Source organism: Myotis daubentonii, chromosome X (genome assembly GCF_963259705.1).
Source record: "Myotis daubentonii chromosome X, mMyoDau2.1, whole genome shotgun sequence".
Lineage (NCBI taxonomy): Eukaryota > Metazoa > Chordata > Mammalia > Chiroptera > Vespertilionidae > Myotis > Myotis daubentonii.
The window spans coordinates 2,512,947-2,540,369 of record NC_081861.1 but is presented as its reverse complement, the minus strand read 5'-3'; the positions used below and the strand labels follow the sequence as shown (position 1 = coordinate 2,540,369).

The following is a 27,423-nucleotide window of genomic DNA, read 5'->3' as shown; positions in this document are numbered from 1 at the left end:
TGTCTTGCATTTGCTAAAACTAAGGGTCAAATGGACAATAACTCTTGGGGCCACAAGAACAACTTGGGGGCTTCTGAATATTTCCTAAGGAGAGGAATAATGCACTTAGCAGAGACTCTAAACCTTGCACTATGGAACAGAGCAAAGTTAGAAGTAAACTGTTCTTAATTTAAACTCATCCCATTGAGACATAACATTCCTAGGAAGGAGAGACCCATTTTCTTTGAATAAGGGAGAACCTTGAAACAATCTCAGAGGCTGAAAAACTGGGGAATTAGGATTCTGGCCTCACTACTAGTTTGCTGTGAGTCCAGCCAATCAGCTAAAGGAGTCCATAATGGAAGTGGTATGGAGCCAGGCAAATTCTAGTTGGCAGTAGAATTTTAGAATCTAAAATGTAGAATTTACTATTGAAAGAGTGGCCATAGTCCCTATGAAAATTAGAAGAAAGAACAGTCACTTCCATTCTATAACAGTTAACATAAAAGAATAAGATACAGAATGGGACACAAAAGCTTTATGTCTGGAGCTAAGATGACTTTAAGTACAATAATTTTACAAGTACAGTAATCCCCTCCTTGTCTGTGTGGGGTATGTTCTAAGACCCACAGATGCCTGAAACCGTAGATGGAACCAAACCATATATATAGTATGCTTTTCCTATACATATATATACACCCTTTGTGACTTCTCTTTGGCATATATGAATTGCCAGCATCAGTACTCTTGCACTTTGGAGCCATTACTAAGTAAAATAAGGTTATTTGAACAAAAACATTGTGATACCACAGCAGATAAGGTGGCTACTAAGTGATCAACAGGCAGGGAGCATCTATAGCAGTGATGGCGAACCTATGACACGCGTGTCAGAGGTGACACGCAAACTCATTTTTTTGGTTGATTTTTCTTTGTTAAATGGCATTTAAATATATAAAATAAATATCAAAATATAAGTCTTTGTTTTAGTATGGTTGCAAAGATCAAAAAATTTCTATATGTGACACGGCACCAGAGTTAAGTTAGGGTTTTTCAAAATGCTGACACACCGAGCTCAAAAGGTTTGCCATCACTGGTCTACAGTGTGGAGACCCTAGACAAAGGGACAGTTCAAGTCCCAGGCAGAATACAGTAGGAGGATGTGAAATTGCACCTTGATTCTTAGAACACTGCACAATTTAAATTTATTAGTTGGTTATTTCTGGAATTTTCCATGTAATATTTTCGGACTGCAATTAACTGCAGCTAACTGAAATCACTAAGAGAAAAACCATGGATGGGGAGGGGGAAGGAGGGAACAGCTGTACTATAAATTTTTGGAAATTAGTTATTACAGTAATTTAGCTCCCCCTTACATAAACAGCCTAATTTTACCTACCTCCAAAAGGAAAGAAATTAATTCCCAAGACCTAATTAATTCAAAATGAAAATTCTTAAGCTGTAAATTTATTTTCAGGAATAAGAAAAAGAGTGAGAAATTTTGTTTACAGAAAATATTTTTGGGATTATTTCAAGCTTCTAATTATTTGTATTCAAAATGTAGAAGCAATTATTAAGACACTAGAGGCCTGATGCACGAAATGCGTGCCAGAGTAGGCCTTCCTTTCCCCGGCTGCCGGCACTGGCTTCCCTCCGGCACCCGGACCCGGACTTCCCTCACAGCCCCAGCTTCGTCTGGAAGGACATCTGGTCTAATTAGCATATTACGCTTTTATTATTATAGATTGATCTGGGTGAAGGCAAAACTCTCAAATTAAGTTATATTTGCAAAAGAACACTCCATACCTGGCCCCCATTGGTAACCGAGAATATCCGAGTAGTGCCACCACACTGCTTCACATACCACAAGAACCACAGGGCAGACACCTCGTGAGGCTCAGAGGTCACATTGATGTTCACAAAGAGAGATGCAAACCGCCTAGCTGTCCTGGTCACAGAACAAGAGCAGATATTAGAGGTAAATACAGATATGCTTCACAGGATATCATGGTTTTAAAACACAATGCAGTATGGTTACAAAACATTTCTATGGCTATAAAAAACACTCATGAATTCAATATATGAAGGAATGCATATTTTAACTCTTCGGGAAAATAAACTTTCCCCTTGTTTTTAGGAATTATGGGTTAACTCTAAATATGCTAATCCCAGTGGAGTCTAAAGGATCAATATGCTTCTCAAGGATAACTAAGGATATCTGTTCTCACATATTTGAATAACCATCCTCTACTCTCCACCTCTACAGCCCCCATCCTGGTCCAGGCTACCAATGACTATCACCTGGGTTACAATGGTGGCTGCTCATGGTTATCCCTAAATGGTTCTCTTATATTCCCCCTTGATGCCTCTCTAAATTATAGCCAACGAATTTTTTTTTTTTTTTTGAGAGAGAGAGAGAGAGAGAGAGAGAGAGAGAGAGAGAGAGAGAGAGAGAGAAAGGGGATGGGAGAGGGAGGGAGAGAGGAATATTGATGTGAGAGTGGACCATCCATCAGCTGCTTCCCGAAACCGAGGCATGTGACCTGGTCAGTGTGGCTCAGTTGGTTGGGCATCATCTTATGCACCAAAGGTTTGCACAGCCTTTATAAAAGCTGTTTGCTGTTCTCTTCACCTGGAAGATAACTTCTCCAAACCATCTACCCTTCATAACTCCCACCAGTCACTGTGGCTCATTCCTGGAATACATCATGCATCCTTTCAGGTCTGTACCCATCCACAGTATACAATTCTTAGAGTTTACCATCCCCTTACACCATCCATGTTTCCCCCACCATACCCCAACGACTGTGGTTCATTCCTGGAAGATACCATCAACAAGCACCATCCATCTTTTATGTCTCCCCTTAGTGCACTGACTCATTCTTGGAAGATATAACGCCTCTGCACCATCCTTTCCTGCCTCCCTCATGCACTGTGGCTCATTCCTGGAAGATATCATCCCCCACAGAATCCCACCTTCTTGTATATCCCCATAAAGTGTGGTTTCTAGCTGGAAGATACCATCCTTCTACATCATATATCCTTCCTGTCTCCCTGCACAGCGACTGCAATCTTTAAACAGAATACCGCCTTTATTCTCTAACATTTCAAGTTCACTGTTACACTCTCCTAGCACTATGTAACTTTTTCCATACTGCCAGTCTCCTGCTAAAAGAGGGTAGGGGCCTTGTTTGACAAATTCACCACCCTTCCTCAATGATTGGTACAGTGCCATCACATAGCAGGCCCACATGGTGACTGAATAATCTGTAAGTAACCTGGGTAATAACAGATTTTTACTGAAAAAATTATATAGTTTATATTTTTGTTAAATATACTAGTGTCCCTCTAGTTTCACATTTTTATATCTCTGTGGAATTACTTTAACATCTTTCCAAATTGCTTCTGTACTCTTATATAATCTGAAAACATTAGTACTTGTTTTATTGCAAATCACAGAACCTTTTTATTTAAAAAAGTTCTACTTCATTCACCTAACTTTCTACTTATGTCTTAGGTTCATTTTATGTTCAAACCTGCTCTGAAATCCCTAAGGGCCCTCAGTGTTGCTACTGACTGGAGAATCATTAGGTTTCCTCTTAACTCTTTCCCAATAACTTCTAAAGAAAAACGCTGCAGTTCAAGATAAGAGAGAAAGAATCAGAATGGAATATAGAAGTAAATTTTAAATAATCAAGATTACTGTGTCCAGCAGATTTTATCAATGAGTTCTTTCATCGTAATTCTGTCCCATTCTTCGGCATGTGGGGCATCCCATGGTGCATCCGCTGGAATCTACAGAGAAAGGTGTGATGGTTACTGCCCACTGCTCTGCCAAGATGCCCTAAGAAAAACCTCTGAAAACTGCTAAGTTTGGGATGGATACCCCTTTGGACTCTATGCCCTAATGCGATTTCAATAATAATAACCACAACAACAATAACCACAATAATAGCTGCATATACATGCATGTATAAATATGTAATAAGTTAATATGTAATACATATATAAAATTAATAAATTTTGATGATAATTATTATTTAAAGTTAACACCCATTTTTAAGTCCCCAATTTAAGTTTGACAGAGTGATGTTACAAAGCCTGAGACTAAGGCAAAAACCTTTAGAGAAACAAGTATTTCTCTCCTTTACTACTAAAGTGGCATCACATATGGGTAAGACAACTATAAGCAGGATACCTGGTGAACATAAATCACTAGGTTCTCAGTGACATAGAGTGCAAAGAACACAGGTATTAGCATTAGATGGATGTGGGTTTGAATCCTGGTTCCCTTGCTGTGTGCTCTTAGGGAAATTACATAACCCCTTGGAACTAATTTCCCTCATTTATAAAGTGGAAATACTACCAACTTTTCAGAGCTGTTGGTGTATTGGAAATGATCTGTATCATTATCCAGAGCAATGTTCCCTGTACTGTGGAAGGATATTAAAGAGCTGCTATTGTTATTTTAGAAACAGGTCATGTGCTGGCTGAACACACAGCTTACCTCCTTTCCCATGTTATCCATTGTCCGCCACAGATTGTTGTAATCCAGATATGCAATGGGGTTCCAGACTGGAGGGAAGGCACCGCGGAATGGGTAAGTTTTCCCCTATAACATAAAAACAAAAGGATAATGTGTTAAGTGAGGCCAACATTTTAAAAACTCAAAACCAACCAACCTAAGAGCCATTTTCAAAGTAACAGGATCCTCAAAAATAAAGGTCTAGGTAGTTTTTAAGGCCTTATTTCTTAATTCAATTCTTTTTTTCTATAAAAACAAACATCTTGTAAATCTGCATAAGGTTGCAATATCTACTAGTAAAATTTTGCATGAGATATTGATTTTTTTAATCAAATAAAAACATTAGATATTTGTAGAAGGCCTATTGTGTGCACTTTACAACATTAATAGCTGTGTTGGATTTTTTAAAAAGGAATAAAGCAAAACTCTTGACCATCAAGGCAGGGACACAAAACATATCAGCATTTGCATTCATGTGTGCACACACACTCCAACTGAGTAAAATATATGCAGCCAGTAAGTGACAAAGAAATAATTTTCTCCTCCACAGTAACAAATTCAAATAACCTTGGCAGATTACATGATCTGATTTCTTATCTGAAAATACTATGTTGTTATGCTGTAATACTTTTCAAGACTCCAAATTCTTTATCATCATTGCTAACCTTTATTAAGATCTTTCTCCATGCCTGGCACTGGCCTAAGCTCTTCATATGCATTATATTATGTAATGTTTATCCCAACCCTGAAGAGGCAAGCACTATTAATATTCCAATTTTATAAATGAGAAAATTAAATCCTGGGAATATTAGCTAGAAAATAGGAGAAAGGAAATTCCCTGTTCCCAAAGCATTTGCTCATAAACATTAAGTTTTCCGGCTTCCCATGAGGTTGATGAAATGTTGAGATAGGCTTGTTCTAGAGACATCTTAAACTTCCCAAGAGAGAACTTTGAAATGTGAAAATTATAAACCTTCCATTCATATTTTTTATAATTCTAAAGAGTCAAAATGGAGACTAAAAAGCTCTGGGGTAAAAGACGATGCTGAGGAAACAAGGTCATCTTTGGAAAATGCCCAACTATATTCTGAGAGAAATGGGCAGAGACATTTTACCCAGAACACAAAAATGGCCATGAAAAGGGGAGAGAATGAGATTAAGTAAGCTCACAGGCAATCTTCCCAACAGCTGGTTCTTGTTATAATTCTTCCCTTAATTAAAATTGGGAAATTTACATTTTCCTCTATAAGATGAATTTATATTCAAGTTAATAGTCTCATAAAAACTGATCTTTGCTTTGTAAAATTATTTAAAAAAATTAAATATGCTCAATTGTCTGAGGACATTAAGAAGAGTATTACAAATATAATTCAACAAAACATGTCCCACATTCCTAATGAAGTTCTTCTCAGGGCAATGCCAACCACAGTATGATTTCATGCAAGGTCCTAAAGACCCCATGAGCTTAACCTTGTTGAACAGAAGTGGCAGAAATGAAGAGTTCAGTGAGAGAGAAGAGTCTAGCTTGGAAATCTTTTTGGGAATGGGTGCCATGGAATATTCTAAGAAGATCATAAAGACCCACCATTACATTAATTTTTATCCTGCTGACAGAGGCACCAAGTTGATAAAGGGATTTTGTTCATTTCACTCAGCATTTTCTAGCTTCTCTGCTCTTATTTCACAGAATAGCAAAATCTGCTAAAGAAATGCATATATGTAGAAACAGTCACCTACATATCACCTCTGACAAGCTCCTGGAAGGCTTATTTCCTCCATGGCCTGCTTCTACACTAGATAACTCTTGAGACTACTTTGCGCATGTTTGAATCTCCAAAGTAGTGCAGTGGAGAGGGCTCAGAGATGTCTGTTAGCTGAGAACTGCCTGCTAATCCGATTTACTCAGCCTCTTAAATGTAAAGTATAGTTTTCTCACAAAGGTATCAGCAGTTGCTCAATCCTAAATCACTTATCAGCAGAAATGCCTTTACAACCTAAAAGAGTGAGGCAGGAACTTCAGGAATACTTCCATATGTCTGCTGCTCTTTAAACATAAAAGGAAAAAGTCAAACAAAGGTCAAGTTCATTTTGTGCCTGAACTGTACTCTGAAACGCTCAGACCCTTCCAAAGTAGCCCTTAATCTTTAAAGGATAATATCTTTGATGCCGCAGAAATTGTTGATGTCCAGTAGAACACAGTGTCCTGGAAATTGTGCCCAAAACACTTCAGTCCCTTTGAGAAACCACAACCTCAATCTACCAACGTTCATAATAACAGGAGACTGTTGCCAGATGACGGGAGTTTATGGCTCCCACGTTATTTTTTATTGTTGTTCATATAAGATAAGCCAAGTTTATAATAAGTAAGTAACATTTACTGATCGGCATGTTAGAGTTTCATCTCTCTTTATTTTTATATTTTAGTTAAACAAAAGGAAGTGAGTGTTATTAAAGAGTATCATAGGCCACTGAGGAAAGCTGCCAACTATTTTTCTTTAATCATTTTGAAAATAAACAGATATATTCTGGATTGGTTTAGGAACATGTCCGTCCAACCCATTTGAATTACTTGGCTCCCTTCTAGTCCCACTGTTTTGTGACAACACTATAAGGGAAATCTTTTAGTGGTTTCTTTTCTATAGTTCACAATAATGCTTTAAATAAAGAAATAATCTAAAAAGAGATGCATTAAATAGGATGACAGTACTGTGTTGTATTAATAATTAATGCAGGTAGCCAAGGTCTCTTCAAACATACATAGTTCTCCTCTACCTTGAAAAAGCCATCATAATAGATAAGGAAGAAATCTATCCCATTGGAATGTGCTGGTTCTCCCAAGTCTTCACTTGGTTCCCATTCTTTGAAATACCCTGACTCCCAACTACTGACTCCCCCAGAGCCCAATCCCCAGCTTTTTCCTTTTCCTCCGCCCAGCTGTTTCCCCAGGAACTCACCCACCATCTGGGTTTGTTATTATATTTGCACAACTGTTATGCTTTGCATTTTTCAGGCCTCTGCTCCCTCTATGTTTATGAGTGCTGCCAAATTGTTATCTACAACCTTATACACATTTCAAGGGCATGTTCCTGATGTTTGTTCATGCCCTGGTATTTTATTTTATTCTCAGCCCCTCAGCTAACACAGTGGGCACTTGAGTTGTACAGTCCCATCTTTGGGAAAAGATAACATTAAGTTCAGGTATAAACTATGATACATTGTCAAGAACAAAAAGGTTTCAAGTAAATGGTTATGCCATCTTTCCCAAGGGATCCCAGTTATATAGAGAAATTACAAATAAAGGAATTACAATATAAATAATATGAGTTCTTCTGGAGGCTGTTGGGTAGGTAAAGATAATTGACAGAGCATTTTAACAGCTTTAAGTTATCATTCACATGCTCTATAGATCATCCATTTAAACTGCACAATGCAATGGTTTGGGGTATATTCAGAGTTGTGTAACCATCACATCTAATTTTACAACATTTTGTCATAGGAAGAAATCCTTACTCATTAATAATCACTCTCCATTCTCCCCCACCACATTTGAAGAACTTCCAAACTATTTTCCAAGGCAGCTGCACCACTTTACATTACCACCAGCAATGTGTGAGGCTTCTAATTTCTCCTAATCCTTATAACACTAGTTACGGTCTATCTTTTTTTATTATAGCCATCCTGGTGGGTGCAAAGCAGTATCTTATCATTTTGACTTGCATTTCCCTATGACTAACGATGGCCAAAGTTAAATCAGGCTCAATGAGTGGAATGTCAGGCTGTTGAGCCCATCCTTGCTGTCATGACACTTTGTGTGTGGACCCACTGAGAAAGTGAGAGTGGAAAGCGATGGTGTGATGGCTTTATACTGTGTCAACTTATTCAGGCTGAACTGGATTTCCCAGAATTTTATTTCCTATATATTTCTGGTTAGGGTAGGTCACAAGATAGATTACGGGAGATTTAGAGAGCAAAAGTGAAGCAGCATTCATTTTGTAGTTCCATTGTTCCTTGTCGCACAAGGTGGCCTATGGCACCTTGCCATTTTATACACTGTATTAAACTGACTTTCCTGACTAGTCTCAATGTACCTGAGAAGGACTATGCCTCACACATGTTTATCTCCTACAGTGTCTTGTAAATAGCAAGGTTCCAATAAATGCCCCTTAAATGAAGAAATAAAATGGGAGTATGGAATTCTTGCTTTTATAAACCATCTCATATCACATTTAGCTCTCCCGTTTATGGGTACTACCAAATCGTTACCTACAACCTTTTACATACTTCAAGGGCTAGGAGGACATTCCCAGATGTTTGTATGTTCCTGGATGTTATTCTCAGCCCCTTTTTCTCAAGACTTGCACAGCTAACAAAGTGGGCACTTGAGTGATGCAGTCCAATCCTATTTTTTTCTACACAAATGACTTCCTCTTTTCCCAACTCACACAAGACCTTCTAATGAATGCCAATTTAACACTACTTTTTATATCAGTTCCACACACATACTTTTTCTACAACAGCCATAATCAATATTACCTTAAAATTTAGAATTCACTATGTGCAAGATGCTGAAGGGAAAAGAAAAAGATGGAAGACTCGGTTCCCTAGGGAACCTAAACTCTGAAAACATTTCCTATGTTAGCATTTCTCACTCTGATCTTTATGGAGATTATATGAAAACAGGTTCCATGGTCATACATTTGGGAATCCTGGCTTATAGTTAAATAGCTTAAACAAATTTTTTAACTGCCAATCCTCATAGGACTCCTAATTTGCTAATGAACATCTTGGCCCTCAAAGACAGAATATGGAGTGCTTCCAAAATTTATGTGACCAACAAAACCCTTCTTTGGCAAAGAACTTTTGGGATTAATGTTGCTAAGAAAATATTCCCTTAAGCATTCTTTCTTCCATTTCTGGCTGGCGCTGGCTGCAGCCTGGGAGAACATGGGAAAACATGGGCTAGAAAGAGGAGCTGCTATAACCAGAAGTCTTATTTTCCAAATGCTATACATGGAAATATATTCTCATGTGTATCTCTCCTGGACAAGAGTGTACATCATCCCACAACAAGGAGTTGAATAAGAGACATAAAATGAAATCACTTGTATATTTGCCTAAAACTGAGAGTGCTCTGTGCTGAGTCTCTGGCCTGGACTTCTGCCCCTTGGCACTAGAGCTGGGCAGTACAGAGAGTGAATGCGTCAGAACAGGTCAAGAGGGTCAAGGGGTGTTAACTGAGTGCCTTCGTCTTGTGCATCCTGGTGACTGGGCAGATGCAGCCCTGACCCTCTACTGGATGGAGTTATCTCAGACATGGCTCCTGTGATCGTGATGGTGAAGATAAGATGAGGATTTGCAGTGGGAGGGAGGGTGGACCAGGAGCCATCAGAGTCTTAGCACAGTCTTTCCAACATTTATACATCAGAAAAATATTTATTTTTAAATCTATAGATTGGGAAAAGTCACAGATACTCATGACTTCTTTGGTGGGTGCCCAAATAATTATGTAGATTAGCAACTTCACCCAAGTCTGTGCTATTTTTGTAAATCACTGCTGGTCAGCAAGTGTGAGCCAATAGTGATTTTTTCCCCCATCGTCTCTAAAGCCTGATGCTTTTACAGAGACATTTATCTGCTGAATATGGCAGTGGAAACTAGGCCATGGGGTACTTTGGCAAACACACAAAATTAAATCTCAGCCTGATGTTTACTGGGTATAATTTGAGCCTGACAAATTACATGAGAGCTATGGGAATGAAATGAAATAGTGGTTCAGTAATTGTTGTGTTTGTTTGAAAAATCTAACAGGCAAAGTCTTTTAAATGGAAAGGACTTAGTTCCACAGCTTTCAGGATCAAAGTGTTCATTACATTTAAGTATAATTTACACTAACAATTTCTGTGATCCCATCTAGAATTATTTTCTTCTGGTTGCATTAAGCTCAAACACAAAGCAAAAAACAAAATGATCACACCAGTCTGCATTCCCACCAGCAGTGCACAAAGGTTCCTTTTTCTCTGCATTCTCGCCAGCACTTGTCCTTTGTTGATTTGTTGATGATAGCCATTCTGGCAGGTATGAGATGGTACCTCATTGTTGTTTTGATTTGCATCTCTCTGATGATTAGTGACTTTGAGCATGTTTTCATATGTCTATTGGCCTTTCTTCTGTCTTCTTTTGAAAAGAGTCTATTTAGGTCCGTTGCCCATTTTTTGACTGAGTTATCTTCCTTTTGTTACATTGTATGAGTTCCCAATAAATGTTGGAGATTAAACCCTTATCGGTGATAACATTGGCAAATATGTTCTCCCATACAGTGGGCTTTCTGGTTGTTTAGTTGATGGTTTCTTTTGCTGTGCAGAAACCTTTTATTTTGATGTAGCCCCACTAGTTTATTTTCTCTTTAGTTTCCATTGCCCTAGGACAGTGGTTGGCAAACTGCGGCTCCTTGAGTGTGGTTATTCCACAAAATACCACATGCGGGAGCACATGGACAGTGCAATTGAAACTTCATGGCCACACGCAAGGGGCCAAAGAGCCGCATGTGGCTCGCGAGCCACAGTTTGCTGACCACTGCCCTAGGAGGTGTATCGGTGAAGATATTGCATTGGCATATGTCTGAGATTTTGCTGCCTGTGGATTCCTCTAATATTTTTATGGTTTCCCATCTTCTGTTTAAGTCCTTTATCCATTTTGAGTTTATTTTTGTGTATGGTGTAAGTTGGTGGTCTAGTTTCATTTTTTTTGCATGTATCTGTCCAATTTCCCAGCATCATTTATTGAAGAGACTGTCTTGACTCCATTGTGCACTGCTGGTGGGAATGCAGACTGGTGCAGCCACTGTGGAGAACAGTATGGAGTTTCCTCAAAAATCTAAAAATGGAACTCCCATTTGACCCAGTGATCCCACTTCTAGGAATATATCCCAAGAAATTAGAAACACCAATCAGAAAGGTTATATGCACCCCTATGTTCACTGCAGCACAATTCACCATAGCTAAGATTTGGAAACAGCCTAAGTGCCCATCAGCAGATGAGTGGATTAGAAACCTGTGGTACATCTACACAATGGAATACTATGCCACTATAAATAAGAAGGAATTATTACCATTTGCAATAGCATGGATGGAACTGGAGAGCATTATGCTAAGCAAAATAAGCCAGTCAGAGAAAGATAAATATCACATGATCTCACTCATTTATGGAAAATAATGAACAATATACACTGATGAACAAAAACAGACCCAGAGACAGAGAAGCATCGATCAGACTGTCAAACCTCAGAGGGAAGGTAGGGGAGGGTGGAGGTAAGGGGGAGAGATCAACCAAATGACTTGTATGCATGCATATAAGCCTAACCAATGGACACAGACACTGGGGCGGGGGGGTGAGGGCATGAGTGGTGGGGGGTGGGGGCAATGGGGGGATAAGGACACATATGTAATACCTTAATGAATAAAGAAAAAAATAAAAATAAAACAAAATGAAATGCTATGAAAAAGTACTGGACTGTTCAAATACAAGGTACCAACATTATTATCATTATTTGTCTCTTTGGTTTCAAGCTCTGTGTTCGGTAAGGTTAGTTATCAACTGAATTATCTATCTGTCTGTCTCACACACACTTCTATAGGACCTTACACCAAATACTTGTACTCCAATAACTTTCTCCCATCTCTAAAGTAAGGATAACTGTCACTTATTGAAACTCTGTGGTCCACTAGGTTTTCAAGTTATTTGTTCATTGAGTTTGACACAGTAGTGAAAACCCTTGGAGTCTACACCTGAGAGAGAAGGCTATATAGCAGCATCGATCCTGTGAAGTGGCAGGACAGGACTATGACAAAAAAAGATGTTCTGGTTGTGTCAGAGTGAGCTCATAGGACAATGGAACTTCCCTTCTTCTGGAAGTGCCCAGCATGGAGCAGGTATGGAATTCATGGGACATGATACGTTTTTTAAGGTTTCAACAGTTAGAAGGCTATTCTGCAAAAGTTGGAACATTCTGGACCAATGATTAAGCCTTTTGGTTGAGGTAGTGGGTGCATACTGTGGTAGAGATAGTGGCTTCAGAATAGGGAGGAAGTAGAAAGCAAGAAGTGGGGAGGAAGGAGGAGATGTCAACTTCAAACTGACAACTACATTCCAACCTGAAAGGTCAAAACCTCCAGAAGTTGGGTTATCATGGAAACTAGAGCAACTATTTCTCTTGAGGAACCTGCTTATGTAATGTTTCATTCTGTTCACAAGGTTCTTTTTGCCATTAGCCAAAATGTTGAAGCTCCAGTTGAGGAGGTGATTGCAAAGTTCCACAGCCTAGTGCAGTGATGGCGAACCTATGACACGCATGTCAGAGGTGACACACGAACTCAATTTTTTTGGTTGATTTTTTTTTGTTAAATGGCATTTAAATATATAAAATAAATATCAAAAATATAAGTCTTTGTTTTACTATGGTTGCAAATATCAAACAATTTCTATATGTGACACGGCACCAGAGTTAAGTTAGGGTTTTTCAAAATGCTGACACGCCGAGCTCAAAAGGTTCGCCATCACTGGCCTAGTGAGAGAAAACCTTTGTCTGGCTTAAACCAAGGCAGGGGGGGGATTCTAAACTACTACTCAATTTCTGCAGTAATTAACCCCCTATTAAAAATGAATGGCAGATGAAGAGTTCTGTGGACTGATTATGGTAGTACAACAGTGTGAATGTACTTAATGTCATTGAAATTTACACCTAAACATGGTTCAGATGGTAACTTTTTTGTGTATGATGTGCCACAATTATTTAAAAATTAATGGAAGGAAAATCCTATATAATAAAAGGGTAATATGCAAATTGATCGAACAACAGAATGACTGGTCGCTATGACATGCACTGACCACCAGGGGCAGATGCTCAACACAGGAGCTGCCCCCTGGTGGTCAGTGCACTCCCATAGGGGGAGCACCGCTGAGCCACAAGCCAGGCTGAGGGCTGGTGAGCGCAGCGTGGTGGTGGGAGCTTCTCCTGCCTCCGTGGCAGCGCTAAGGGTGTCCAACTGAGGGCTCCCGGACTGAGAAAGGGCTCAGGCCGGGCTGAGGAACTCCTCCCCCCGACCTCCACCCCCAGTGCACAAATGTCGTGCACTGGGCTTCTAGTATTTAATAATTAAGCTGAGTTTGCTACATATTGGGCTGTCACTTCAACTGAATAGAAACTTTATTCTCTTGGAAACTAAATCAGAGGCTTATCCCTAAAAGTTTATAGGGGAATAAAAAAAGTCTTTGAGAAAAAATGGCTAACGCTGACCGAGCTTTCTAAAGAAGGCTTTAAGACTAATTTCTGTCACTAAGCTTTCCTGTGACTACAAGAAGTAAATGAAGTCTTTTAAAAATGGAGGTGAAAAACAAGCTTTTTTACAAGCTACATCAATATACCTTTATAGTGAATACTTGATAGATCAAAATGAAAATACATAAACATTTTTAGTCTCTCTGCTTTTGAAAACCTACATACAATTGTAATTTAGAGAGAAAACAATCCTTCTTGCATTACCTCATTTCTACAATCAAAATTTCTTATCATGAGCACAAGCCCATTACCTTTTGCCTATCCTTACCTAATTGTCCTTTTTCCATCTTTTACCCTGATTTATAAAAATTACTTTAAATCCACTTTTTCTTTCTTTTTTTTAAACAAGGCAGAGTATAATGGCATACAATAAAATACTATTATCTTGAATACTAGAGGCCCAGTGCACAAAAATTTGTGCACTGGGGGGGGGGGTCCCTCAGCCCGGCCTGTGCCCTCTCGCAGTCTGGGACTGCTCCCCAGGGGATTGGGCCTAAGCTAGCAATCAGAGATCCCTCTGGCAGCCTGGGGGCCCTTGGGGGATGTCCACTTGCCAGCGGGGAGCAGGCCTAAGCTGCAGTCGGACATCCTTAGCGCTGCTGAGGAGGCGGGAGAGGTTCCCACCACCACCGCTGTACTGGCAGCCATCAGCCTGGCTTGTGGCTGAGCAGAGCTCCCCCTGTGGGAGCACACTGACCACCAGGGGGCAGCTCCTGCATTGAGCGTCTGCCCCCTGGTGGAGTGTGTCATAGTGACCAATCATTCCCAGTTGTTCTGCTGTTAGGGTCAGTTTGCATATTACCCTTTTATTATATAGGATAGAGGCCTGGTGCATAGGTGGGGGCCAGCTGGTTTGCCCTGAAGAGTGTCTAGATCAGGGTGGGGGTCCCACTGGGGTGCCTGGCCAGCCTGGGTGAGGGGCTGAGGGCTGTTTGCAGTTGGTCACACCCCCTTCAGGGCAATCCATCTGGTAGTCTTCAGCCTGTGAAGTGTAACTGCTCACTGAAGGCCAGTGGGGCTCCAGATCTGGAACTCAGGAACTTCTCAAGAAAAGAGAAGAAGCCTCTCTGGTGAATGGCACCACATAAGGCTCGCAGGCACACATGTCATGCCTCAGGAGCCCCTGCTGCCAAAATGGCAGGTCATTTTTGTCATGTCTTAGAACAGTTCATTAGAGGAGTTCACAAGTTGACTTTCTGCCCATTGAATAAGGGGAAAAGTGGTGTAGCCCACAGAACCCTGAGCTTAAGAGCTGGAAAGCCTCATTTTGGCTCCTAAATTCCCTGAGCCTCTGTTTTCTTATCTTTAATATCGGGAGGGGGGTAGGATAATGTTTATTACTTGGGAAGCTCAAATGAGGTAACTCATAAGGGGTGAATTTAGGTGATGAATAAAAAGGAGACAAAGACATGATAAGTAGCATCTCTACAAGTACCTAAACACCTTTAAATTCTTGTGTTCCCTACTGAGAGGGATTGAAAGTAAAAGTATAACTTTCTTTAAAGACAAAACAAACACATTCTGTGAACTGGTATGGAAAGGTAGTAAAAGCAGCTTTAAAATAAATGTCCCTAGCCCTGGCCATGTGGCTCAGTTGGGTAGAGCGTTGTCCCATACACCAAAAGGTTGTGGATTTGATTCCTGGTCAGGGCTCATACCTAGGTTGCAGGTTTGATCCTGGTCAGGATGTGTATGGGAGGCAACCAATGGATGTTTCTCTCTCACATTTCTCTCTCTCTCTCTCTCTCTCTCTCTCTCTCTCTCTCTCTTTCTCTCTCTCTCTCCCTTCTCAGGTGAGGATTAAAAATAATAATTAATAAATAGATAAATAGCTAAATGTCCCTAATCCAAAAGAAACACTATTGTAAGCAAGGGGTCCAACACATACGTGGCAAACATTAAAACAAACAACAACAAAAATACATCTTCTGCTTTCAACACAGCCTACTGACTAAACCAAAGTTCACCTCTTAGCAATAACAACAAGAAATTACTTAGCATTCCACATTCTGAAAAGCCTTTGATTACAGTTGTTGGCATAGAAACCTGGAGTAAATAGCTATGGGAAGAACAGATTAAGTGCAAGGAAAAAATGCTTGCTGAGCTGTTACTATCAGGAAAGCATAGGTTGTTTCAAATGAATCTTTATCACACCATTCTCTAAAAAAGACTGTGTGGTATACATTTATAGTCTCTAATTTTACTTGGAGAGGATGTGAAAAGCAGAGAGAAAGTCAGAATGCACGAATATGCCAATTTATCCTTCAAATCACCTCTGAAAAACGTGTTGCTCCTCCTCTGGTAGTGTTCTCCATCTCCACTCCCTACCTGCACTATAATGATCTGAAGGATCCGATGGGGAAAAAAATCAAGCATTTCCTCCTTTCTCCCCAAGACCTGGCAGTGCAAAACTTAACAGAAAGGTTCCACAACCCAATGAAACTCACTTGTAAAACAATCATAATAATGTGCATTTTATTTACTAATACAAATAATGAATGAATCAATCCAAGAGGTATTCAAGTCCATCTGCTCCCCTTACAACATCCAAAGAAAAAGAATCATTACAGAGGACATTTTAAACCTATCTAGCTAATGCCACTTCAAATCCACATTTTAGGTTAAACATACATGATTAATTTATATTAATTTCACAAATCAGAGCTAATCTCCCAAATAAAGCCATATCCAATTCATAATATTCATAAAACCTGTAATATTCATAATAACTAGGAGCCCAGCACACGATTCAAAATGGTGCGGCACCGCCCACCCTCTAGTCAGGCCCTGACTTGCTCTCTGGTCCCTGCAGCAGCAGCAGCCGCTGCCGGTCCAGCCCTGCCTCCCTCTCCAGCCCTTGAAGCAGCCATGGCCATGGCCGCTGCTGATCAGGCCCTCCCCCAGAGCAGGTGCAAAGAGGCCCCTGCAGCCCCACCCCCAACGCTGCACGCGCAACCTCCTCCTGTCTAGTCGACCCGTTACATTATGGCATCCCGGTTAATTAGTGTGAGAGAGAGAGTGTGTGTGTGTGTGTGTGTGTGTGTGTGTGTGTGTGTATGTAGGAACTACTAAACCAAAATTAGAATATGGGTTCTCTTCACAAGATTCATGAAGGACAAAGGCAGAAATGCTGGGTATAATTTTTTTAACCCTCACTTGGGGATATGTTTTTATTGACTTGTAGATGGCCAGCTCCATGTGAGCAGCAACTTAGATCATGTGCCCACCACTGTGGTTCCAGCCTGGAACGATATCTGGGCCAGAGTAGACTGCTTCAGGGAACCAGATGGTGAGATACCTTCCAATGGACTTGTGTTCAGCCCAAAAATATTGGAAGGCCAGTACACTTCATTCAGGACCCTCAGTGTCATTTCCTAAGCCACATATTGGAATCACAAAGAGCGTGCAGTCAGGTGGTAGGCAGACTGTTACTAGTTATATAGCCTGTCAAGTCACTTTACCTGTCTGAGCCTCTGTTTTCTCCTGTGTAAAAAGTAGATAACCATGTCTGCCCAACAGGGTGGATGCAAATGTTTAAGGAGTTGATGTATAAAAAACACTTATTGTGAGGCTCCCAGGAAAAAAAAAAATCTCTCAGCACCTGAAAGTTAGGGAGGAAGAGATTATGAGCATGAATCTGCTGCTCAGGTTCTAGGACAGTGGTTCTCGACCTGTGTGTCGCGACCCCTTTGGCAGTCGAACGACCCTTTCACAGGGCTCTCCTAAGACCATCCTGCAGATCAGATATTTACATGACGATTCATCACAGTAGCAACATGACAGTTATGAAGTAGCAACGAAAATAATTTTATGGTTGGGTCACAACATGGGGAACTGTATTTAAAGGGACAGAAGGTTGAGAGCCATGTTCTAGGATAACCATTAGCTTCATTTGCTTCCCAACTGGACTGGAGAGTAAATGTACATGACTACTTAACTAGTAGTTAAGTGCAAAGGATTTGGTCTCTCTTTCTATATTAAATGTACTAATACATATAAAAGTACTCAATATGTTAGCTGCTATTATTCTTACCACTGTCATTACTTACCAGCCCAGAGAAAAGCCATGCCCTGCAGAAAAGAGGAAGTGGAAAGCAACAGGGTTTTTTCCTTCTTGATTGTGGCCTATTGAAGCCAGTTTTCCTAAACACTTTTTATACGTTTTTTACTCCTTTGTTGACCTCTGAACCCACAGTTTTTCTAAAAGCTACTGGTTTGTTTGTTTTTCCCTTATGTCACTGCCAAGACTCTCCCAAGCATCCCAAACCATGTGGCTATCAGTTTCCCACGATTCCTGACCTACCTGATTGGGCCCTGGTGCGCATACATCACAAGCATCCCTAACTCCTAGCCCCAAAAGGCCTGGGAGACACTAGATTCACCTAATTGCCTGGAGTTTAGTGGGGGGACAGCTGTGTATATTGAGAAGTGATGTGGATGCTGGCATGGGAATCCTGATTTTAGAATGAGTAAGCAACCCCTGCCCCAGCGATGCTAGTTCCAGGATGTGGGCTGCAATGTCAGATTGGAAACCTGCCTTCTCCAAGACACAGTCCCAGGCTCCAGCTGCTCTGTTTGGCTTCACTAAGACAGAAAAACACTGGCGACAGCTGCTGCCTCTTGAGTGGATATCAGCATTTAGAATTTAAAGAATCATGTGTTTAAACAGCAGGGAGCTGCACAGGCAAGCTAGACTTTGCCAGAGTCAAGCCTAGGTGCAGAGGAAATTATCAAGGTGTGTAAAGAAATGCCAGATAAGAAGAAAAATAAAGCCCCAGCCTAGCTGGTTTGGCACAGTGGATAGAGTGTTGGCCTGCAGACCAAAGGGTCCCAGGTTCAATTCCGGTCAAGGGCACATGCCTGGGTTGCAGCCTCGATGCCCCCGATCCTGCAGGAGGCAGCCAATCAATGATTCTCTCTCATCATTGATGTTTTTATCTCTCTCTCCCTTTCCCTTCCTCTCTGAAATCAATAAAAATATATTTTTAAAAAGAAGAAGAATGAATAACCTAGTCAAAGTCTTAAAAAGTGGCCTCTGCCAGGCCAATGTGGCTCAGTGGATTGAGCATCATCCCATGCACCAAGAGGTCACTGGTTCAATTCCCAGTTAGGGCACATGCCCCAATAGGGGCATGCAGGAGGCAGCCGATTGATGTTTCTCTCTCATCAATGTTTTTCTCTCTCCCTCTCCCTTCCCCTCTGTCTAAAAAAACTATTAAAAACATATTTTAAAAAAGTGACCCCAAACTACTGTGTTTCTTGGGGCCTCAGAATTGCATCACAGGTGCCTCAAGGGATTCCAGGGGCTGCGTGTGTGTGTGTGTGTGTGTGTGTGTGTGTGTGTGTGTGTCTATCACAGGCACCCCCATACTCCAGAGAGGGGAGGAAAGGAAACTGAGAGGTTGGACTGGGGTGGGGGTGAAGCCTTCCCGGGCCACACTGGGTGATGTGGAAGAGAGCCAAGCTGAGACAGCACCTCTTGCAGTAACTCCAGGAGTTCACAGGCATTTTTTTAAGGTAAAGAAAAAAGAAAAGAAAGGCAGAATACTACTTGAAAGCCAACAACCTATTTTTATGAATGCTTTTAGAAAAAAAGTCAAAAACCAAACCAAACATCTTCCCAAATACAATACTCCCCCATTGGTCCCTTGAGTAAAATATCAGGCTTACCTTGACATATTGTACAACACATTCGTTCACGTTCACTTTGTAAGTTTTTAAGCCCAGCTCCTTAGACAACCTCAGGATCCTGTTCTGGGTGGGTCCCACATAAGCCCCGCCAACATCTACGTAATCAACATGTTTATTCTGCAAAGAGAAAAAAAGTGTTCAGAAGACTTTAGTTAAAACTTGAAAAACAAAGTTTGTCTTAAGATAATAAAGCATTTATTTTTTATAACTTAAATGTGCCTTACATCTCTGATAAATTGCAACTCAAAAATAGCAGTCCTTTCTCTTCCACTCATAAATCCTGTATGATATTTATCACCAATCAAACCCATGTGCATAGTTATTGGTGAGGCCAATTCAACAATGATATACATAAAGAACAAAGAACACTGTAATATATCCTGCCAATCTAGGATCTTTTTAAAGTGTTCAGGTTATTTTATATGCTTTTCTTTGGGGTATGTTGCTGGAGGAGTCACCCAAGGATTTATTAGGCCTAGTTCTCTGATTGCCAAAGATGAAATCTTAAATCAGCCTACACTGATGGGCTCTTTAGCTGATTTTAAAACACTTGCAGGGAAGAATGCATCATAGGAAAAAGAGTGCAAAAAGGTATTAAAAAGATTCATATACCTTACAAATTAGTTTATAAGTAGGCAAGGGTTCTTTCTTAAACTGAATTTTACTTTACTCCTCTTAAATGCAATTCTCCATTTGCCCAGCTTCTTTTTTATTTACACATTCCCCAATGATTTAATCAGTAAATTAAATATTGGTGAGTTATAAGTCCTTCATGTTTTTGTAATAACTTCATATGTGTCTTACTACTTTGTTGTTTATACCAGTTCTTATTCATGTTGCCTCTTCTCTTTGTTTGCCTAATTATATTTTATTGCATGCCAGTCATTGAATTTGAAAAACATGGACATACTTTTAATCCTAGGAGATGATATCTTTCTTAGAAACGATTCATGTCTGCTTCTGCCCAACACCTAGGTTTGCTAACAATACCAGGTAACTTTATTGCATTTTCTGTCCTGAAGGATTTGAAGCTGGGATGAAATGCACACATGGGCTAATACTTGTGCAATTTGCCCTTAGTCCTAGGACACAGTCCAGCCCAAAGCACAAGGAGTTTGCCAACACTTCCCTCCACACACAAACACTTTTCTGAACTCTGGACTTGACCTTCAGTTGCCCTAGCTTTGGAAGACTTTTGAAAGTACTATTCAGCCTCTCACTTGCTTCTTCAGTGGTCAGCAAACTCCTCCCTCTCCACCATACTGGTAGGGGGATAAGTAGGTCAGTCTTTTCCTTCTGGATGTAGAAGGGTTGGGACAATTTACCTACTCTGTTATTTCCATAATATTGTCAAGTATTATTCAACCTTGACTTCCTAAAGTAACCCAATCTCATATTATCTTATTATTGCAGGAAATGCTTTGCTAACTTTTTGTTCAAGCTTTTTGTTTATGTTCAAAAATGAGATTGGGATCCTCCCATGATTTTTTCTTCTATAGCCCTTGTCTATTTAATATACAAAATTAATTAATATACAAAATTAATTAAATGATCTCTTTGAACATTAGGTAGGACACACCTATAGAGCTATCTAGGGTTAGTGTTTTCATTGTGGGAAAATAAACTAAAAATTCAATTTATTTTGAGGCAAAAGCACTACTCATACTTTCTATGTCTTCTTAACTCAGTGTTAATTTTAATAAATTATATTTTTCTTGTGATGTATGCATTTTGTGTATGCTTCAAAACTATTGGTTTAAAGTTCATGACGTCTTTTCATTTATTTATTCTTTATTACATCAGTAGTTATATCTTCATTTTTATCCCTTTCATTTTTTGATGTCTCTTTTGTCTTTAAAAATATTATGAGATATCTCTTTTCCATAAATCTCTTCAAAGAATCAACCTTTGTGTCACTGATCCTCTTTAATAGGTATTTATTTTCTTATCATTTATCTATGCTATTTTTTCCCTCTTTAGGATTTATAAGACTCTGAATTTTCTACTTGTATGCTTAGTTTATTCATACTGAGCTTTTCCCCCCATTTCTTTTTAGGCTATAAATTTTCCTCTAAGTATTGTTTTAGTTATATCCATAACTTTATTCTATTTCCATTATTGTGCAGTTCTAAGTATTTTCAAATTTCTATTACACTTTCTCTCTAAATCCATGTTTCTAAAAGTCCTAGTGTATTTTAATTTCCATAGACGAAACGGTTTTTAATTATGTTTCTGTCATAACTGTATTGTGGTCAAAGAATGTGGTTTATATGATAACAATTCTTGAGGTTCACTTTATGACAATCACATGGTCAATTTTCAAAGATTTTCCCACTTTTACACAACATACAGTCTATAAGCTTTATGCATATTCTATACACATCCATTAGAATAACACTGTGTTCAGCCTTTTTTGTTTGCTTACTTTATTATTTAGAAATGTATGCTTAAAATCTCTTCTATAGGGCATTTATAATTTATTTTATTTTACTTAATCCCTACACATATTTCACCCAGCCCCGCAACCTTCCACCCCACCCCCCCGTTCCTCTGACAGCTATAAGCTATAGTCTGTTATCTATCTATAAGTCTGCACCTATTTTGTTAGTTAGTTTATTTTGTTCATTAACTTCCAAATGTAAGCAAAATAATATGGTATTTGCCTTTCTCTCACTGGCTTATTTCACTCAGCAGGGCATTGTAAGGACACTGGCTTTTACTCTGAGTGAGGAGAGCCATTGAAAGGTCTTCACCAGAAAAGTACCAAGGTCTGATTTAGATTAGGAAGGCTCATTCTAGATGCTGCAATAGGACTTGATTATAAGAAGCAATTGTGAAAGCAGGGAAATCAGTTAGAAGGCTATTGTAGTAATTTGCCCTAGAGATGAATTCTGGGTATATTCTAGATCTATTCTGAAGGCAGAGCTATAAGAATTTCCTGACAGAATGAATGTTGAGCATGAATCCACATTTTTTAAAAATTTGCCATCCTCTGATATGAGGAAGTCTGCTGGAATAGCGATGTTGATGAAGACGATCAAAAGTTCAATTTAGATATGTTAAATTTGAGATATCTGTTCAACGTCTAGGAGACCTGCAAATTTCTAACTTCCTCGACAGAGCAGCATATATATTTTATTCAGCATTTTACTTACTTCAATGGGGAGTTAATCGCGGTTTCCATTAACTCAGTGGTTTTCAGCCTTCTGGCCCTTTAAATACAGTTCCTCATGTTGTGACCCAACCATAAAATTATTTTCGTTGCTACTTCATAACTGTAATGTTGCTACTGTTATGAATCGTAATGTAAATATCTGATATGCAGGATGGTCTTAGGAGACCCCTGTGAAAGGGTCATTCGACCGCCAAAGGGGTCGCGACCCACAGATTGAGAACCGCTGCATTAACCAGAAATGAAGTGTTCCTTTGACCTTTTATTCTGTCCCTCATATAACTCGTACGTCCCCTTTACTAACTATTGGTGCTTTTATCCAAACTCTCTCCAATCTCCAACATCTCTTTTAAGAGATGAAGGAAACTGGCATCAGTGCTCCAATAAATTTCTAGGCTTCAACAAAGATTGCAAGAGAACTCTGAAACATGATGGCTTTAAAACACTGATACTATCCTTACAGTAAATAACTCTAAATAAAGCAGTAAAACAATATGAAACACTAACAGAATATTTCTTTATAAAGTTGAAACATTCTAAAGGAGGTGCCCCAGATTCAGTCTGAAGATACTAGTATTATAATACCACATTCTGCCATGTCGTACCTCAGTCTTTTGGATTTTGATTTCAATATCATTACTGTCTTTGAAGAGGACATGAACATGTAACCCTATTAGAAAACAAGTGTTGTAGCCCTGTAGGCATTTCAACTTCATTAATTTTGTTCTGAAGAGTTATACGCGTGTCACTCTAGAAAAAATTGGGAAGTTCTGAATGAATAGAAAATCTATCTTAACCCAGCTGCCAAATGACAATATAAAATTTGACATTTCAGTACTTAAAGATCCAGAGTAATTTTTATGACACCTTCTCACCAAGTAATCCTAATTGGTTATGCTATTAGAAAAAATTATAATAATATTCAATTCAGTTTCTTATTAAATGCCATTTCTGTCCCTGTTTCCTAAATCCCTTTTTTCTCCCATTCATTTGAAATCTTATAAATGTTAAATACTAGTTTCCAAGCATTTCAGAGTTACTTTCCCATATACCTAAAGGGAGTTATAATATCATGATCAATACACAATAGTTCTTGTATAGTATTGATATATATAAATTATGCAGCATGAAAAAGCAGCCTGGGGCAATAACATGTTAGAATTCTCATTTCCCTTATACAAATACATTTGTTCTTAACTGAAAATCTCCAGCATGACTGATGCTCCTATTTAATAACCAAAAGGTTTTAGAGATAAGAAAAGTAGGGCTAAGGGACAACTTAATAACTAGCTCTAAAATGAAGGAATAGTTTCCAGAAAATGACACTGGAATCATATCTAATAAGGTCGTACAGGCAGAATATTCAAATCTTTTGAACTACAAACACTTGCCTTCAATTAGAATTTGAGTTAGAAGGGAACTCCAAATACATATAAATTATATCTCAGTGCTCAGATGAGAAAACTTAGATGTGAAGTGCTAATAGGACTTACCCAGGGTAAGACAATGTATCAAGCCAGTACAGGGGCCAGAATCCCAGCCTCTTAACGCTGAGACCAATAGCCTCCCAGTGGGCTACATCTGAGGGAGAACTCAGAAATTCTCCAGATACAATTAATCTGGATTTATAGTAACTTAAAACAAGCAAGCCAGCAGGCATGTATCATAGAGCAGCACTTCTGTAGTATTTCTTGGCAAAATGCAGATTCAGCTTCAGCAGGCCTGAGAATCTGCATTTCTATCAAGCTCTCAGGTGCTTCCGAAACTGATGGTCTACAGGACACTTTGAGTAGCAAGGCTATAGAGCAGCCGTGGGCAAACTAACTATGGCCCGCGGGCAGGATCCGGGCCCATTTGAAATGAATAAAACTAAAAAAAAAAAAAAGACCGTACCCTTTGATGTAATGATGTTTACTTTGAATTTATATTAGTTCACACAAACACTCCATCCATGCTTTTGTTCCGGCCCTCCGGTCCAGTTTAAGAACCCATTGTGGCCCTCGAGTCAAAAAGTTTGCCCACCCTTGCTATAGAGCACTCGTAGAGCTGAGCAAAGTGGAAATGAGCCCATGATACATCCCTGTACATCTAAAAAGGTAGGAAGTGATTGACTGAGGGGAGCATAGCATGGTGTGGCAAACTGCTGGTGTAATATCCTAGTTTAGATGTTCTTGGGTGGCTATTCCATATCCATTCATAGTCCCTTTCCCATGCCTGCTTTTATTATGCATCCTGAAAATGTTAAATACGTTCCCAGACTCCCTAGCAGCCGAGGATATCTATGTGCCCCAACTCTGGCTGATGGGACTCAAGCAAATGTCTGCTGGGGTCTTCTGGTAAAGGAAAAACTTAGTTGCAGGTACGATTTGGACCACCTCTTCAAGCTCTTTCCTGCCTTAAATGAGAATTTGATGCTTAGAGAGGCAGCCCCCATTTGGTTACCATGAGGCAATAAGCCAACATATAAAGAAAGATTGAGTTGAAAGACGGAAAGAGCATAGACTTGCTGACAAAGCTGAACCCCTCAGTAGCCTGGACTACCTACCACCAGACTTCTTCTTATGTAGAATAACTGAATGTTTGTATTGCTTAAGCCATTCTTATTATCACTGTATAGATATTCTTTATATGTCAGATACATATTCTAATTAGAAGGATGCTTCCTCTCTCCTTCCAGTCATTTCAACAGTTCAGTTTTGTCCTTACAGCCAACCCCCAGCCTTTAACACAGTGTGCTCTAACAAAGAGTCTCATAAATGCTCTTCTAACTGACAAACACAAGGGTCCTTTCAGTCTTCATCGTATATCCAATGCTTATGCTATTTGACTATCATCCCTTCCTCTTTCCTCTACTGATTTGCATGGCACTGCTCTAGTCTGGTCCTCTTCCTCTGCCTCTACTGCTTTCCTCTGACTCCTCTGCCTCTGCCCCCCCCCACTTAAATCTGCATGCTCCCCAAATTTCCATGTTTGGCCCTATTTCCTTCCCACCCGATGTCCTCCCACTGTGTACTTTCATCAGCTCCCACAGATTCAACCACCTGCAACCATTTCATTGAATTAGTAGTAAACAAGTTAGTGTTCATTTTTCCAGAATGGTGCTAGAAGCCCGAGTACAGGCATACCTTGGAGAGACTGTACGTTTGGCTCCAGACCACAGCAATAAAGTGAATATCCAATAAAAGGAGTCACACAATATTTTTGGTATCTCAGTGCATATCAAAGTTGTTTATACTATACTGCAGTATATGAAGTGTATAACAGCATTATGTCTAAAAAACAATGTATACACCTTCATTTAAAAAAAATGTATTGCTAAAGAAATGCTAACCATCATCTGAGCCTTCAGCAAGTCATAATCTTTTTGCTGGTAGAGAGTTCTACCTTCAATTTGTAAGATAATGTCTGCAAAGGGCCATAAATCAATGTGCAATAAGACACAGTGTGCCTGTATGAAGAGCAGTGATGTAATGAAAACTGGGTTTCTTCTCATGTCTAGCTGACCCCACCTGAGCAAAAAGTGCCTCTGGCAGCAGCACACCTCTAAGGGAACGAGGACCAAGAAGAAGTTGCGCAAAAATATGTTGCATTTGTTTCTCCTTATTGTAGCTACACTTCTTTTAAGTTGTGAACCCTTGGATAAATAAATAAGGAACCTATACTAAGTGCGCATGTGTGTGTATGTGTGTGTGTGCGCACACGCATGTGTGTTGTGCTGTATAGTTACTTTGAGTCCAGTCAAACCATAACCTCCCCCAAGACACTACAGACTCTATTTAGATCTTTAGGGTGGAAATTATGACGCTGTACTAAAGTTATTTGTCCTCCTTTGTGTTCTTCATTAGAATGCAAGCTCCTGAGGGTCAGAGGCTGTTACTCTTTTGGTGAGTGCTTGTTGAAAAGAAGGGACACTGATTTGATGGAGTACTTTAGGGCTATGGAGGACAAATGGCTTTGCTGCATGGACTCTTGAGATCTCTTCTAGCTCTGTGTATTCTAATGACCCCACTTCTAGTTTGTGTGAGATACTATATATAAGTATTTAAATCACTTACTCTTATAGTGTAGGTTCTACCTCCAACTCTGTCCCGGGCTTCTAAAACCAAAACATCAACTTCATGTTCAGCTAACAGTTTAGCAGCAGACAATCCTTAAAGGGGAAAAAAAAGAAAAACAAAATCAAAGAACATATTAACATATAAACATGAAACATACAAAATTTAACCAGGTCTACACATAAAATTAATGCAGGGCACAATACACAACCCATTGATTTTGCTGTCTTTCAATAAATTCTGACCACATTGTGATTAATTGGACCACCAATTTTATAATCTGTCATATATATTATACTATCTATCATACTTTTATTATCTATCATAAGGTTGGTTGAAAAAGTATAATAATTTTAAAAGTACATATTTTTTGTTTTTTGATGATAATCAAATCACATTTAAGAGGACTTAGTGCGAAGTGGGTACTGGAAATATAGGGGTGAGGAGGAATCACTTTGATTTTCTAACCACTATGCTGTACACCTAAACTAATACAAAATAATACTGAATAAAGACTGTAATTGAAAAATAAAATAAAAAAAGAAGTGGGGAGTTATGTCCCACTTCCTTGAGGGTGAAATATGGACATGAATTATTTAGAATTCTTCAGCTCAGGAGATATTTATTTATTTATTTGCTTATTTATTTATTTATATTAGTATGGACTTAT

At 39.4% G+C, this 27,423-nt stretch overlaps 1 protein-coding gene across 1 annotated transcript in view; it reads right to left on the bottom strand.

Moving 5' to 3' along the window:
* Positions 1-27,423, bottom strand: part of LOC132224370 (amine oxidase [flavin-containing] A-like) — a 56,853-nt gene that overhangs the window by 16,342 nt on the left and 13,088 nt on the right. Inside the window, exons 2-6 of the mRNA XM_059679515.1 lie at positions 26,754-26,848; positions 19,506-19,643; positions 4,484-4,588; positions 3,680-3,771; positions 1,783-1,924 (exon numbers count right to left, since the gene is read on the bottom strand). Of these exons, the coding sequence (XP_059535498.1) occupies positions 1,783-1,924; positions 3,680-3,771; positions 4,484-4,588; positions 19,506-19,643; positions 26,754-26,848 (572 nt within the window). The remainder of the gene's footprint in view (positions 1-1,782; positions 1,925-3,679; positions 3,772-4,483; positions 4,589-19,505; positions 19,644-26,753; positions 26,849-27,423) is intronic.